Here is a 15,000-nt window from a genome sequence, read left to right on the forward strand (position 1 = left end):
CACACATACACACACACATACACACACATACACACACACACACAACACACGTTTTGTTGTTATTGTTTACATTTTTAATTGTCTAACAAATCTGCCAATTGTAATTTAATCCAACTCAAAATATATACAAAGACTTAATTTGTACTTTTCTGCAGACGACACACACATTTAACTCCATCTCTACCTCCACATCTACCTCCACATCTACCTCCACATCTACCTCCACATAACTCCACATCTAACCCGACATCTACCTCCACATCTACCTCCACATCTACCTCCACATCTACCTCCACATAACTCCACATCTAACCCGACATCTAACCCCACATCTAACCCCACATCTACCTCCACATCTACCTCCACATAACTCCACATCTAACCCCACATCTAACCCCACATCTAACCCGACATCTAACCCCACATCTACCTCCACATCTAACCCCACATCTAACCCCACATCTAACCCCACATCGAACCCCACATCTACCTCCACATCTACCTCCACATAACTCCACATCTACCCCCACATCTAACCCCACATCTACCTCCACATCTACCTCCACATCTACCTCCACATCTACCTCCACATAACTCCACATCTAACCCGACATCTAACCCCACATCTAACCCCACATCTACCTCCACATCTACCTCCACATAACTCCACATCTAACCCCACATCTAACCCCACATCTAACCCGACATCTAACCCCACATCTAACCCCACATCTACCTCCACATCTACCTCCACATAACTCCACATCTAACCCCACATCTAACCCGACATCTAACCCCACATCTAACCCCACATCTACCTCCACATCTACCTCCACATCTACTTCCACATCTACCTCCACATAACTCCACATCTAACCCCACATCTAACCCCACATCTACCTCCACATCTACCTCCACATCTACCTCCACATCTACCTCCACATCTACTTCCACATCTACCTCCACATAACTCCACATCGAACCCCACATCGAACCCCACATCTACCTCCACATCTACCTCCACATCTACCTCCACATCTACCTCCACATAACTCCACATCTAACCCCACATCTAACCCCACATCTAACCCCACATCTACCTCCACATCTAACCCCACATCTAACCCCACATCTAACCCCACATCTACCTCCACATCTAACCCCACATCGAACCCCACATCTACCTCCACATCTACCTCCACATCTACCTCCACATCTACCGCCACATCTAACCCCACATCTACCTCCACATCTAACCCCACACATAACCCCACATCTACCTCCACATCTACCTCCACATCTAACCCCACATCTAACCCCACATCTACCTCCACATCTACCTCCACATAACTCCACATCTAACCCCACACATAACCCCACATCTACCTCCACATCTAACCCCACATCTAACCCCACATCTAACCCCATCTCTACCTCCACATCGAACCCCACATCTACCTCCACATCTACCTCCACATCTACCTCCACATCTAACCCCATCTCTACCTCCACATCTAACTCCACATCTAACCCCATCTCTACCCCCACATCTAACCCCACATCTAACCCCATCTCTACCCCCACATCTAACTCCACATCTAACTCCACATCGAACCCCACATCGAACCCCACATCTACCTCCACATCTAACTCCACATCTAACCCCATCTCTACCTCCACATCTACCTCCACATCTACCTCCACATCTAACCCCACATCTAACCCCACATCTAACCCCACATCTACCTCCACATCTAACCCCACATCTAACCCCACATCGAACCCCACATCTACCTCCACATCTAACCCCACATCTAACCCGACATCTAACCCCACATCGAACCCCACATCTACCTCCACATCTAACCCCACATCTAACCCCACATCTACCTCCACATCTACCTCCACATAACTCCACATCTAACCCCACATCTAACCCCACATCTAACCCCACATCTACCTCCACATCGAACCCCACATCGAACCCCACATCTACCTCCACATCTACCTCCACATCTACCTCCACATCTACCTCCACATAACTCCACATCTAACCCCACATCTAACCCCACATCTAACCCCACATCTACCTCCACATCTAACCCCACATCTAACCCCACATCTAACCCCACATCTACCTCCACATCTAACCCCACATCGAACCCCACATCTACCTCCACATCTACCTCCACATCTACCTCCACATCTACCGCCACATCTAACCCCACATCTACCTCCACATCTAACCCCACACATAACCCCACATCTACCTCCACATCTACCTCCACATCTAACCCCACATCTAACCCCACATCTACCTCCACATCTACCTCCACATCTAACCCCACACATAACCCCACATCTACCTCCACATCTAACCCCACATCTAACCCCACATCTAACCCCATCTCTACCTCCACATCGAACCCCACATCTACCTCCACATCTACCTCCACATCTACCTCCACATCTAACCCCATCTCTACCTCCACATCTAACTCCACATCTAACCCCATCTCTACCCCCACATCTAACCCCACATCTAACCCCATCTCTACCCCCACATCTAACTCCACATCTAACTCCACATCGAACCCCACATCGAACCCCACATCTACCTCCACATCTAACTCCACATCTAACCCCATCTCTACCTCCACATCTACCTCCACATCTACCTCCACATCTAACCCCACATCTAACCCCACATCTAACCCCACATCTACCTCCACATCTAACCCCACATCTAACCCCACATCTCACTCCACATCTAACTCCACATCGAACCCCACATCTACCTCCACATCTAACCCCACATCTACCTCCACATCTAACCCCACATCTAACCCCACATCTACTTCCACATCTACCTCCACATCTAACCCCACATCTAACCCCACATCTAACCCCATCTCTACCTCCACATCTACCTCCACATCTAACCCCACATCTAACCCCATTTCTACCTCCACATCTACTTCCACATCTACCTCCACATCTACTTCCACATCTACCTCCACATCTACTTCCACATCTAACCCCACATCTAACTCACTGCACTACAGCACACACAAAGACTCCAGAATAAATGTGATTAAATATTTTTGTAATAAATTTAAATATGTAAAATAGATCCGATTGATAAACATTTCACCAAAATACATTATTATGAAAACAAAAAAGAAAAAGTTTCCCACCTCAGAGAGCGTCGAGTTAGAAACTGAGATCGTGTTCCGGGTGGAACGTGACTTCTCTCTCTCTCTCATTGGCACGCAGTCACACACACACACACACACACACACACACACACACGCACACGCATACGCACACGCACACGCACACGCACACACAGAGTGAGATGAATTTTATCTCCATCTGCTGGACACTGGCTGTGTTTACATACTGAGATCAGAATAATTTGACTGTCTGAATGCTTATGGGCGTGTACAGTGGGCGTGTACAGTTGACGTAAACCAGTGTGTGTGTGTACAATGGGCGTGTATAGTGGGCGTGTATAGTGGGCGTGTACAGTGGGTGTGTACAATACCTCTTTCCTTGGTAAACAGCCTTCATTTGCATCTTACACAATGATTTGCTGTCATGTTTTATGACACAATCTGAGATGATCAGCTCCACTTCTGTTTAATTATGAAGACCCAGTCTGTTTCTGACTTTTACACACTTTAACAGGAGCAGTGTGTAGAGTTTGGAGTATGTCTGTGTGTATCTGTGTGTGTATCAGTGTGTGTGTATCAGTGTTTGTGTCTGTGTGTATAAGTGTGTGCATGTCAGTGTGTATAGGTGTGTGTATCAGTATGTGTGTATTTCAGTGTGTGTAGGTGTGTCAGTGTGTGTGTGTCAGTGTGTGTGTGTGTCACTGTACATCAGTGTGTGTCAGTGTGTGTGTGTGAATCAGTGTGTGTGTGTAGGTGTGTCCATCAGTGTGTGTGTGTAGGTGTGTGTGTAGGTGTGTGAATCAGTGTGTGTGTGTATCAGTGTGTGTTAGTGTGTTTATCACTGTGCATCAGTGTGTGTGTGTATCAGTGTGTGCATCACTGTGTGTGTGTGTGTATCAGTATATGTAGGTATGTGTGTGTGTGCATCAGTGTGTGTATCACTGTGCATCAGCGTGTGTGTATGTGTGTGTGTATCAGTGTGTGTAGATTTGTGTGTGTATCAGTGTGTAGATGTGTGTGTATGTCAGTGTGAATCAGTGTGTGTAGGTGTGTGTGTGTGTAGGTGTGTATCAATGTGTGGAACTGTAATAAACAGTGAGAGAGATTATAGAACACACCACACTGTAGGTGAATAAGGAGAGAAAATCAGAAAGAGAAAATTATAGCGTTTATTAATTGATTTAAGGGCCTGACTGATTGACATGTCAGCTGAACTGCTGATTGGTTGAGTGAATAATTGAACAATTGACAGGTGATCAGTGTGAGAGGGGGGAGAAGGTGATTGCGGGTGGAGATTCCGGTTGGAGGATGATTGTGTATTTGGTGCTGAGCTCCTCTTTGGATGAAACACTCAAGCGGAAATTCTTCAGAATCTGTAAATGAACACACACACATACACACACACCTTTATTAGATCTGACCGCCAACACCAATGACTTAATTTCTCTCATTTACTCTCTGCTCCCCCTGTTCTAATGTTCTCCAGACCCCCGTTTGACCTTTAACCCGGTGACACACTCACGTGCAGGAGGAAGAGCTGCATCTCGTTTTCAGCGATTCTCCGCCCCACGCACTGCCTCGCCCCGAAGCCGAATGCCAGGGAGCGAAACCCCGCCCCCGAACCAGTCTCCGCTGTTACATTTCTACCCCGGCCCTCTCCAGCCTCAGCCCCAGCCCAACGACCAGGGTCAAAGGTTAGAGGGTCCTGAAATATGTCTTGACTCCGCCCCAGAGGGTACAGACACACCTGCACCAGAGTCTGCAGAGAGATTTCAACTCAGAATACCCACAATGCACTGCAGTTTTTATTAGGACACACACTCTGAAACAGGGAAAAGAGCAGATCATTCAGTACATGTCGAAAATCTCACCCCTGCTGGTATGTGATAATTCTGCAGTACAATGTCTCTGACTGGATATCGCTGTACTGTGATGCCCACCGGATACAGCCTACACACAAACACACACGCCATTATACACACACACATGCACACACACACGCTTGTTGATTATTGATCAATGATGTACTGATGGTGGTGATAGTGGAGATAGTGCACAAGGTGGTGGTCATGGTAGTGATGGTAGTGATAGTGGAGGTGATGTTGGTGATGGTGGAGATGGTAGTGATAGTGGAGATGCTAGCGGTCATGGTGGTGATGGTAGTGATAGTGGAGGTGATGGTGGAGAAGGTGGTGGTGAAGGTGAAGATGGTAGTGATAGTGGAGATGATGGTGGAGACGGTAGTGATAGTGGAGATGATGGTGGTGATGGTGCAGAAGGGAGTGGTGATGGTGGTGATGGTGCAGAAGGTGATGGTGATGGTGGAGATGGTGGTGATGGTGCAGAAGGTGGTGGTGGTAGTGATAGTGGAGATGATGGTGGTGATGGTGGTGATGGTAGTGATAGTGGAGATGATGGTGGTGATGGTGCAGAAGGTGATGGTGATGGTGCAGAAGGTGATGATGATGGTGCAGAAGGTGATGGTGATGGTGCAGAAGGTGGTGGTGATGGTGGTGGTGATGGTGGTGATGGTAGTGATAGTGGAGATGATGGTGTTGATGGTGCAGAAGGTGGTGGTGATGGTGGTGATGGTGCAGAAGGGAGTGGTGATGGTGGTGATGGTGCAGAAGGTGATGGTGATGGTGCAGAAGGTGATGGTGATGGTGCAGAAGGTGATGGTGGAGATGGTGGTGATGGTGCAGAAGGTGGTGGTGATGGTGCAGAAGGTGGTGGTGATGGTGGTGGTGATGGTAGTGATAGTGGAAATGATGGTGTTGATGGTGCAGAAGGTGATGGTGCAGATGGTGGTGGTGATGGTGGTGATGGTGCAGAAGGGAGTGGTGATGGTGATGGTGCAGAAGGTGATGGTGATGATGGTGCAGAAGGTGGTGGTGATGGTGGAGATGGTAGTGATAGTGGAGATGATGGTGGTGATGGTAGTGATAGTGGAGATGATGGTGGTGATGGTGCAGAAGGTGATGGTGATGGTGCAGATGGTGGTGGTGATGGTGGTGATGGTGCAGAAGGGAGTGGTGATGGTGCAGAAGGTGATGGTGATGGTGCAGATGGTGGTGGTGATGGTGGTGATGGTGCAGAAGGGAGTGGTGATGGTGCAGAAGGTGATGGTGATGGTGCAGATGGTGATGGTGGAGATGGTGGTGATGGTGCAGAAGGTGGTGGTGATGGTGGAGATGGTAGTGATAGTGGTGGTGATGGTGGTGATGGTAGTGATAGTGGAGATGATGGTGGTGATGGTGCAGAAGGTGATGGTGATGGTGGAGATGGTGGTGATGGTGCAGAAGGTGGTGGTGATGGTGGAGATGGTAGTGATAGTGGAGATGATGGTGGTGATGGTGGTGATGGTAGTGATAGTGGAGATGATGGTGGTGATGGTGCAGAAGGTGATGGTGATGGTGGTGATGGTGCAGAAGGGAGTGGTGATGGTGGTGATACTGGTCATTACCTGAGTGTCTCTTTCACTGTGCCCTTGAGCAGCGGTGCCCCCTGCAAAGCCTTATAGGGATTCCCCTCTGCCTGTAACCATGACGACTGCACCTGAGCACGCACACACTCCTGAACACTGGGGTTACGCGCCAACTCAAACAACGCAAACTGCAGAGGAACCGCAGTCTAACAGACCAACAGAAAGACAGACACACAGGAGACATAGAGACACACAGAGAGAGAGAGAGAGAGAGACAAAATATATTGTTTGAGTGTGTGTGTGTGTGTGTGTGTGTGTGTGTGTTATGCAGTGTGTCTGTGTATAATGGAGTGTGTGTGTAATGGAGTGTGTGTGTGTATAATGGAGTTTGTGTGTATATGTAATGGAGTGTGTGTGTGTGTGTGTGTGTGTGTGTGTGTGTGTGTAATGGTGTGTGTGTAATGGAGTGTGTGTGTGTGTATATAATGAAGTGTGTGTATGTATAATAGAGTGTGTGTGTGTGTGTATAATGGAGTTTGTGTATGTGTAATGGAGTGTGTGTGTGTGTGTAATGAGGTGTGTATAATGGGGTGTGTGTGTGTGTGTATAATGGGCTCTGTGTAATGCTGATATTTCCAGATTTTGTGTGTCTGTGTGTGTATGTAATAGAGTGTGCGTGCATATAATGAAGTGTGTATGTATAATATAAAATGGAGTGTGTATGTGTGTCTGTGTATAATGGAGTGTGTGTGTAATGGAGTGAGTGTGTGTGTGTGTGTGTGTGTGTGTGTGTGTGTGTGTAATGGAGTGTGTGTGTGTGTGTGTGTATAATGAAGTGTGTGTATGTGTGTGTGTGTAATGGGGTTTGTATAATGGTGTGTGTTGTGTGTGTAATGGGGTGTGTGTGTGTGTGTGTGTAATGGGATGTGTGTGTGTAATGGGGTGTGTGTGTGTGTGTGTGTGTGTAATGGGGTGTGTGTGTGTGTGTGTGTGTGTGTGTGTGTAATGGGGTGTGTGTGTGTGTGTAATGGGGGTGTATGTATGTAATGGGGTGTGTGTGTGTGTGTGTGTAATGGTGTGTGTGTGTGTGTGTGTGTAATGGGGTGTGTGAGTGTGTAATGGGGTATGTGTGTGTGTAATGGGGTGTGTGTGTGTAATGGGGTATGTGTGTGTGTAATGGGGTGTGTGTGTGTAATGGGGTGTGTATGTGTGTGTAATGGGGTGTGTGAGTGTGTAATGGGGTATGTGTGTGTGTAATGGGGTATGTGTGTGTGTAATGGGGTATGTGTGTGTGTAATGGGGTGTGTGTGTGTGTAATGGGGTGTGTATGTGTGTGTAATGGGGTGTGTGAGTGTGTAATGGGGTATGTGTGTGTGTAATGGGGTATGTGTGTGTGTAATGGGGTGTGTGTGTGTAATGGGGTGTGTGTGTGTGTGTAATGGGGTGTGTGTGTGTAATGGGGTGTGTATGTGTGTGTAATGGGGTGTGTGTGTGTGTGTAATGGGGTGTGTGTGTGTGTAATGGGGTGTGTGTGTGTGTAATGGGGTATGTGTGTGTGTAATGGGGTATGTGTGTGTGTAATGGGGTGTGTGTGTGCGTGTAATGGCGTGTGTGTGTGTGTGTAATGGGGTGTGTGTGTGTGTGTAATGGGGTGTGTGTGTGTGTGTGTGTAATGGGGTATGTGTGTGTGTAATGGGGTGTGTGTGTGTGTGTGTAATGGCGTGTGTGTCACTCACAGTATCGACTCCTCCTGCCATCAGTTCAGTGATGTTAGCCCTGATGAGGTCCAGAGGAAGTTGTCCTTTCTCCATCAGCAGCTGTAGCACTCCGGGGAACTGTGAGCCATCTGCTGCTCCCCCCACACTGCCCCCCCGAGCCTGGAGCCGCTCATACACACGCTGGATCCGCTCCTCGGCTACACACACATACACACACATACACACACACACACACACACCAGTACACACACACACACACACTCACACACACACACCAGTACACACACAAACACTCACACACACACAAACACACACACCAATACACACACACACCCCAGTACACACACACACACACACACACACACACACACACACACAACCAACACAGCCCATTCCACACACAAACACACACACCCTATAGTAAAGTTTTATGAGTGATTGTTTCACATTGTTTGTGTGTGTGTGAATGTGTGTGTGAGTGTGTGTGTGAGTGTGTGTGTGTGTGTGTGTGTGTGTGTGTGTGTACTGCATATGGGGACAACGTTGTTGAGGAAGTCACACACCATGACTGAAGATGTGATCCCATGCAGTTGAGTGTTGCGTCCACAGGGGTTTGTAGAAGCGGAGCAGTGGGCGGGGCACATAGAGGAGGGGAGTAGTTGTGTTCAGCATTCGCTCCACTGACAAAATAAAGCGCTCAGACTCCTGAGACGGCTCGGATGAGAACAGACCAATACGCTCGCCATAAAGAACAAGACAACTCGCTACAGACAGAGAGACACAGATGGGGGAGAGAGAGAGAGAGAGAGAGAGAGAGAGAAAGACAGAGAGAGACAATGTTATTTGCTGAGCTCCCTGATGTAAATAAATGTAAAATAAGTAAATGTACAGATTGTGTAGCTGAGAGTGTGTAGTTGTGAGTGTGTAGCTGTGAGTGTGTAGTTTGGAGTGTGTAGCTGTGAGTGTGTGTAGCTGTGAGTGTGTAGCTGAGAGTGTGTAGTTTGGAGTGTGTAGTTGTGAGTGTGTAGTTGTGAGTGTGTAGCAGTGAGTGTGTAGCAGTGAGTGTGTAGCTGTGAGTGTGTAGTTTGGAGTGTGTAGCTGTGAGTGTGTAGTTTGGAGTGTGCAGTTTGGAGTGTGTAGCTGTGAGTGTGTAGTTTGGGGTGTGTAGTTTGGAGTGTGTAGTTTGGAGTGTGTAGCTGTGAGTGTGTAGCTGTGAGTGTGTAGTTGTGAGTGTGTAGCAGTGAGTGTGTAGCAGTGAGTGTGTAGCTGTGAGTGTGTAGTTTGGAGTGTGTAGCTGTGAGTGTGTAGTTTGGAGTGTGCAGTTTGGAGTGTGTAGCTGTGAGTGTGTAGTTTGGGGTGTGTAGTTTGGAGTGTGTAGTTTGGAGTGTGTAGCTGTGAGTGTGTAGTTGTGAGTGTGTAGTTGTGAGTGTGTAGCAGTGAGTGTGTAGCAGTGAGTGTGTAGCTGTGAGTGTGTAGTTTGGAGTGTGTAGCTGTGTGTGTAGTTGTGAGTGTGTAGCTGTGAGTGTGTGTAGTTTGGAGTGTGTAGCTGTGAGTGTGTGTAGTTTGGAGTGTGTAGCTGTGAGTGTGTAGTTGTGAGTGTGTAGCTGTGAGTGTGTAGTTTGGAGTGTGTAGCTGTGAGTGTGTGTAGTTTGGAGTGTGTAGCTGTGAGTGTGTAGTTGTGAGTGTGTAGCTGTGAGTGTGTAGTTTGGAGTGTGTAGTTTGGAGTGTGTAGCTGTGAGTGTGTGTAGTTTGGAGTGTGTAGCTGTGAGTGTGTAGTTGTGAGTGTGTAGCTGTGAGTGTGTAGTTTGGAGTGTGTAGTTTGGAGTGTGTAGCTGTGAGTGTGTAGTTTGGAGTGTGTAGCTGTGAGTGTGTAGTTGTGAGTGTGTAGCTGTGAGTGTGTAGCTGTGAGTGTGTAGTTTGGAGTGTGTAGTTTGGAGTGTGTAGCTGTGAGTGTGTGTAGTTTGGAGTGTGTAGCTGTGAGTGTGTAGTTTGGAGTGTGTAGCTGTGAGTGTGTAGTTTGGAGTGTGTAGCTGTGAGTGTGTGTAGTTTGGAGTGTGTAGCTGTGAGTGTGTGTAGTTTGGAGTGTGTAGCTGTGAGTGTGTGTAGTTTGGAGTGTGTAGCTGTGAGTGTGTAGTTTGGAGTGTGTAGTTGTGAGTGTGTATCTGTGAGTGTGTAGTTGTGAGTGTGTAGTTTGGAGTGTGTAGCTGTGAGTGTGTAGTTTGGGGTGTGTAGTTTGGAGTGTGTAGTTTGGAGTGTGTAGCTGTGAGTGTGTAGTTTGGAGTGTGTAGCTGTGAGTGTGTAGTTGTGAGTGTGTAGTTTGGAGTGTGTAGCTGTGAGTGTGTAGTTCGGAGTGTGTAGCTGTGAGTGTGTAGTTGTGAGTGTGTAGTTTGGAGTGTGTAGCTGTGAGTGTGTAGTTTGGAGTGTGTAGCTGTGAGTGTGTAGCTGTGAGTGTGTAGTTTGGAGTGTGTAGCTGTGAGTGTGTAGCTGTGAGTGTGTAGTTTGGAGTGTGTAGCTGTGAGTGTGTAGTTTGGAGTGTGTAGTTTGGAGTGTGTAGCTGTGAGTGTGTAGCTGTGAGTGTGTGTAGTTTGGAGTGTGTAGTTTGGAGTGTGTAGCTGTGAGTGTGTAGTTTGGAGTGTGTAGCTGTGAGTGTGTAGTTTGGAGTGTGTAGTTGTGAGTGTGTAGCTGTGAGTGTGTAGTTTGGAGTGTGTAGCTGTGAGTGTGTAGTTTGGGGTGTGTAGTTTGGAGTGTGTAGTTTGGAGTGTGTAGCTGTGAGTGTGTAGTTTGGAGTGTGTAGCTGTGAGTGTGTAGTTTGGAGTGTGTAGCTGTGAGTGTGTAGTTTGGAGTGTGTAGCTGTGAGTGTGTAGCTGTGAGTGTGTAGTTTGGAGTGTGTAGCTGTGAGTGTGTAGTTTGGAGTGTGTAGCTGTGAGTGTGTAGTTTGGAGTGTGTAGCTGTGAGTGTGTAGTTTGGAGTGTGTAGTTTGGAGTGTGTAGTTTGGAGTGTGTAGCTGTGAGTGTGTAGCTGTGAGTGTGTGTAGTTTGGAGTGTGTAGTTTGGAGTGTGTAGCTGTGAGTGTGTAGTTTGGAGTGTGTAGCTGTGAGTGTGTAGTTTGGAGTGTGTAGTTTGGAGTGTGTAGTTTGGAGTGTGTAGCTGTGAGTGTGTAGTTTGGAGTGTGTAGCTGTGAGTGTGTGTAGTTTGGAGTGTGTAGCTGTGAGTGTGTAGTTTGGAGTGTGTAGTTGTGAGTGTGTAGCTGTGAGTGTGTAGTTTGGAGTGTGTAGTTTGGAGTGTGTAGCTGTGAGTGTGTAGTTTGGAGTGTGTAGTTTGGAGTGTGTAGCTGTGAGTGTGTAGTTTGGAGTGTGTAGCTGTGAGTGTGTGTAGTTTGGAGTGTGTAGCTGTGAGTGTGTAGTTTGGAGTGTGTAGTTGTGAGTGTGTAGCTGTGAGTGTGTAGTTTGGAGTGTGTAGCTGTGAGTGTGTAGTTTGGAGTGTGTAGTTGTGAGTGTGTAGCTGTGAGTGTGTAGTTTGGAGTGTGTAGTTTGGAGTGTGTAGCTGTGAGTGTGTAGTTGCGAGTAACACTAAGTAGTGATAAATGCAGCGCAGCACAAACACTGACCTTCCAGAGTAAAGCGGAAAAGCTCAGGGCTGGGGTCAAAGGTCAGTGTTTGTGTGTCATTCTCCACCTGTCCCTCAGTTTGCATTTTAAGCCGCAGGACACGAGAGAAATCCCGCGCCACCTCGTCCAACAGCGGCAGGAAACGGCGTACAGCTGAGTTCAACATCACCTCACGGTTCAACAGCATCCGGTCACAGCGCCACTCAGGTCCGTTTCTGAAAACACACACACCATTACACACACACACACACACCATTACACACCATTACACACCATTACACACACCATCTCACACACACACACACACACACACACACTGACTTGAGGAAGACCCCTTTGCTGTGTTTGCGTGTTTCACGGTGTGTGTGCCACGGCTGCAATGTCATACGGCAAGGATTCTGTCCCTCAGAGTGGAAGAGTTCAGCGATATCAACCGGGAACAAGATGTTCACAGTGCACTGAGAGCCCAAGTACTGCCTGAGAGACAGACAGACAGACAGACAGACAGACAGACAGACAGATAAAGAAAGTAAGTTTTGTATCATTTATCTGTGATACTGTAGCTAGGGTTAGATCAGTTCTAAACTACATGAAGTGCTGTTGACTCTGTGCTGGGTCAGTGTTGGGCTAACATCAAACACTGTTGACACTGACCCAACACCGACACTGACCCAATACTGACCCTGACCCAATACTGACACTGGCACTGACCCAACACCAACACTGACCCAATACTGACACTGACCCAATACTGACACTGACCCGACACCAACAGAACACTGATCAAACACCAACACTGACACTAACCCAATACTGACAATGACCCAATAATGACACTAACCCAACACCAACCCAACACCGACACTGACCCAATACCGACCCAACACTGACACTGACCCAATGCTGCCCCAACACCGACACTGGTCCATATGTTGAATGCTTCTTCATGTTAGTGTGTTTTATGTTTAGTGTGAGTGTTTAATGTGAATCATTAATGTTTGGTGTGAGTGTTTAGTCTTGAGTATGTGTGTGATGACTTAAAGATATTAGCGCCAGTCTATTATTATTTATAATTGTTATTATTACTTAATTCTAAATAAAAATGTATATTTGCTTGGTACCTGCAGTACTGTAGTGGTTAGTTCAGCAGCCAAATCCAAAACAGTTTTAAACACTAGTATATCTTATTTTATCTTAGTAATTTGTAAATATTGTAAATAAACTTTAAGTAAAAACATATATGAAAGTGAAACGTGTGTAAGTCACTTTGGATAAAAGCATCTGCTAAATTAATAAATGTAAAGGTGTATATATTGTTGTTGTATACTGTAAACATTGCATAATCTGACATGATTACAAATCTGCTGTAATACAGCATTATTTATTTATTTATTTTTTAATTAATATAAAAAAACATAAATGTTCAACTGTAATGAAAGGTCCATATGTTAAAAGAAACAGCAACAAAAGTCAGTACACCCTACACTAGTGGGAGTTCATTTGTATATTTTTCTAATATTTTGTGTGTCCACCTTGTCTGATAACTCTGAGTTATGTATTTGTACTTTATGTAGACTTGTGTAATGTTGTGTTGCATATTATATATATATATATATATATATATATGCATGATATTTAGTTCCAAAGTATACAAGCTATATAGAGGAATGACAATAAAAACTAGGTATAAATAAAAAGTTTTATCCCCTCTGCTTTTTGCGGTCGCTATGGAGCCTCTGTCTATCACACTGAGATCTTCACACTTGTTTAAAGGAATATGCTGATGATTTGTTATTGTTTGTAACCGATCCTATTGCCTCTATGCCTGCTGTCTTAGGTGTTCTGGAAACCTTAAGTTTTGTCTCGGGTTATAAGTTAAATTTGGAGAAAAGCGACTGTTTTCCTGTCAATACTGCAGCATTTTCTCTCCAACAGTCAGATCTACCTTTTCCATTTAGTCAGTCAGAATTTAAATACCTAGGTATCAACGTGACACGTTCTCGATCTAATCTTTTATCAGCTAATTTCACTCCCCTTATCTCAAAGGTTAAATCCAACATTCAGAGTTGAGGTAACCGCCCCCTTTCTCTAATTGGCAGGATCACTGTTTTTTAAAATGAATATATTACCAAAGTTTATTTTCTTATTTCAGGGTTGTTTGGTTGATTGTACTCTGATTTTGTTTTTCTTTTCTACACTCTGTATGTATGTATGTGTGTATATGTAACTATAACAAAAAATGAGAATGGTATTGTTGCTGTGTGACAGGAAGTATGTTTTCTTTCTCGATAAAAATATTTTGGGGGGAAAAAAATAAATAAATAAAAGTGAGGGTTGTCTCCTTGGCATGGAAGACACCAGTCTAGCACACATCTGTGGAGAGATGTTCTGCCATACAGATTATTTCCTTTCAACACCTCTTTGCTTGTTGCGTTACGCTTCTCTACCTTCTATGAGGTGTTCTATGGGATTCAGGTGACATACTTGGACAGGTGGTGGTTTTCACTTTCTTCTAAAAAACAAAAACAAAACCTAATTCCATTTTGTAGTGTGTTTAGGATCGTTGTCTTGTTGGACGATTCCTTTCCTGCGAAGCGTCGAGACTAGGAATCATCTTTTCCTTTAGTATTTTGGTGTACACACTAGCGTTCATGATGCCACCTAAAAGGTCATCTCCCCTACTCATGAACTCATGAAAGCCTGTATTAACCAATTCCCTCCTCCATCACTGTTTGAACTATTTGGTCACTCAGTGAGATGCCAATATCTGAAGACAAATCTTGCACTAAGCTGGAAGCACTGGAACATCTGTTTTTCATCACAAGGTTGTGTAAATGGCAGACTGTGCTCGTCATCATCTTTCGAGGACAACAACTACGGCTTTGGTTACTGGTAGTGCGCCTCTCCTGATACGTCCCGATGACTGCAGCTACTGTGTTTTGACTTGTGTTTAACAGCTAATGTTACTTATGATTAAAATTACTAACGTTCTTCCAACTTTTTCCATCTTTGAAAAATTTAACATTTTGGTTTCTTAAAATTTCAGGCAATTCCTTCCCATGGGGAGTGGTTATGG

The 15,000-nt window shown here is 45.7% G+C and overlaps 2 protein-coding genes across 2 annotated transcripts in view; both read right to left on the minus strand.

Moving 5' to 3' along the window:
• Positions 1-3,357, minus strand: part of pklr (pyruvate kinase L/R) — an 11,377-nt gene extending 8,020 nt beyond the window's left edge. Inside the window, exon 1 of the mRNA XM_053683811.1 lies at positions 3,198-3,357. Coding sequence (XP_053539786.1) covers positions 3,198-3,266 — 69 coding nt within the window. The 5' untranslated portion in view covers positions 3,267-3,357. The remainder of the gene's footprint in view (positions 1-3,197) is intronic.
• A 965-nt stretch (positions 3,358-4,322) lies between these two features.
• LOC108263488 (cytochrome P450 11B, mitochondrial) overlaps positions 4,323-15,000 on the minus strand; it is an 11,821-nt gene continuing 1,143 nt past the window's right edge. Inside the window, exons 2-9 of the mRNA XM_053683860.1 lie at positions 12,246-12,401; positions 11,925-12,139; positions 8,882-9,082; positions 8,337-8,515; positions 6,640-6,806; positions 5,048-5,126; positions 4,699-4,935; positions 4,323-4,549 (exon numbers count right to left, since the gene is read on the minus strand). Coding sequence (XP_053539835.1) covers positions 4,433-4,549; positions 4,699-4,935; positions 5,048-5,126; positions 6,640-6,806; positions 8,337-8,515; positions 8,882-9,082; positions 11,925-12,139; positions 12,246-12,401 — 1,351 coding nt within the window. The 3' untranslated portion in view covers positions 4,323-4,432. The remainder of the gene's footprint in view (positions 4,550-4,698; positions 4,936-5,047; positions 5,127-6,639; positions 6,807-8,336; positions 8,516-8,881; positions 9,083-11,924; positions 12,140-12,245; positions 12,402-15,000) is intronic.

Source organism: Ictalurus punctatus, chromosome 1, assembly GCF_001660625.3.
Source record: "Ictalurus punctatus breed USDA103 chromosome 1, Coco_2.0, whole genome shotgun sequence".
Taxonomy (NCBI): Eukaryota; Metazoa; Chordata; class Actinopteri; order Siluriformes; family Ictaluridae; genus Ictalurus; species Ictalurus punctatus.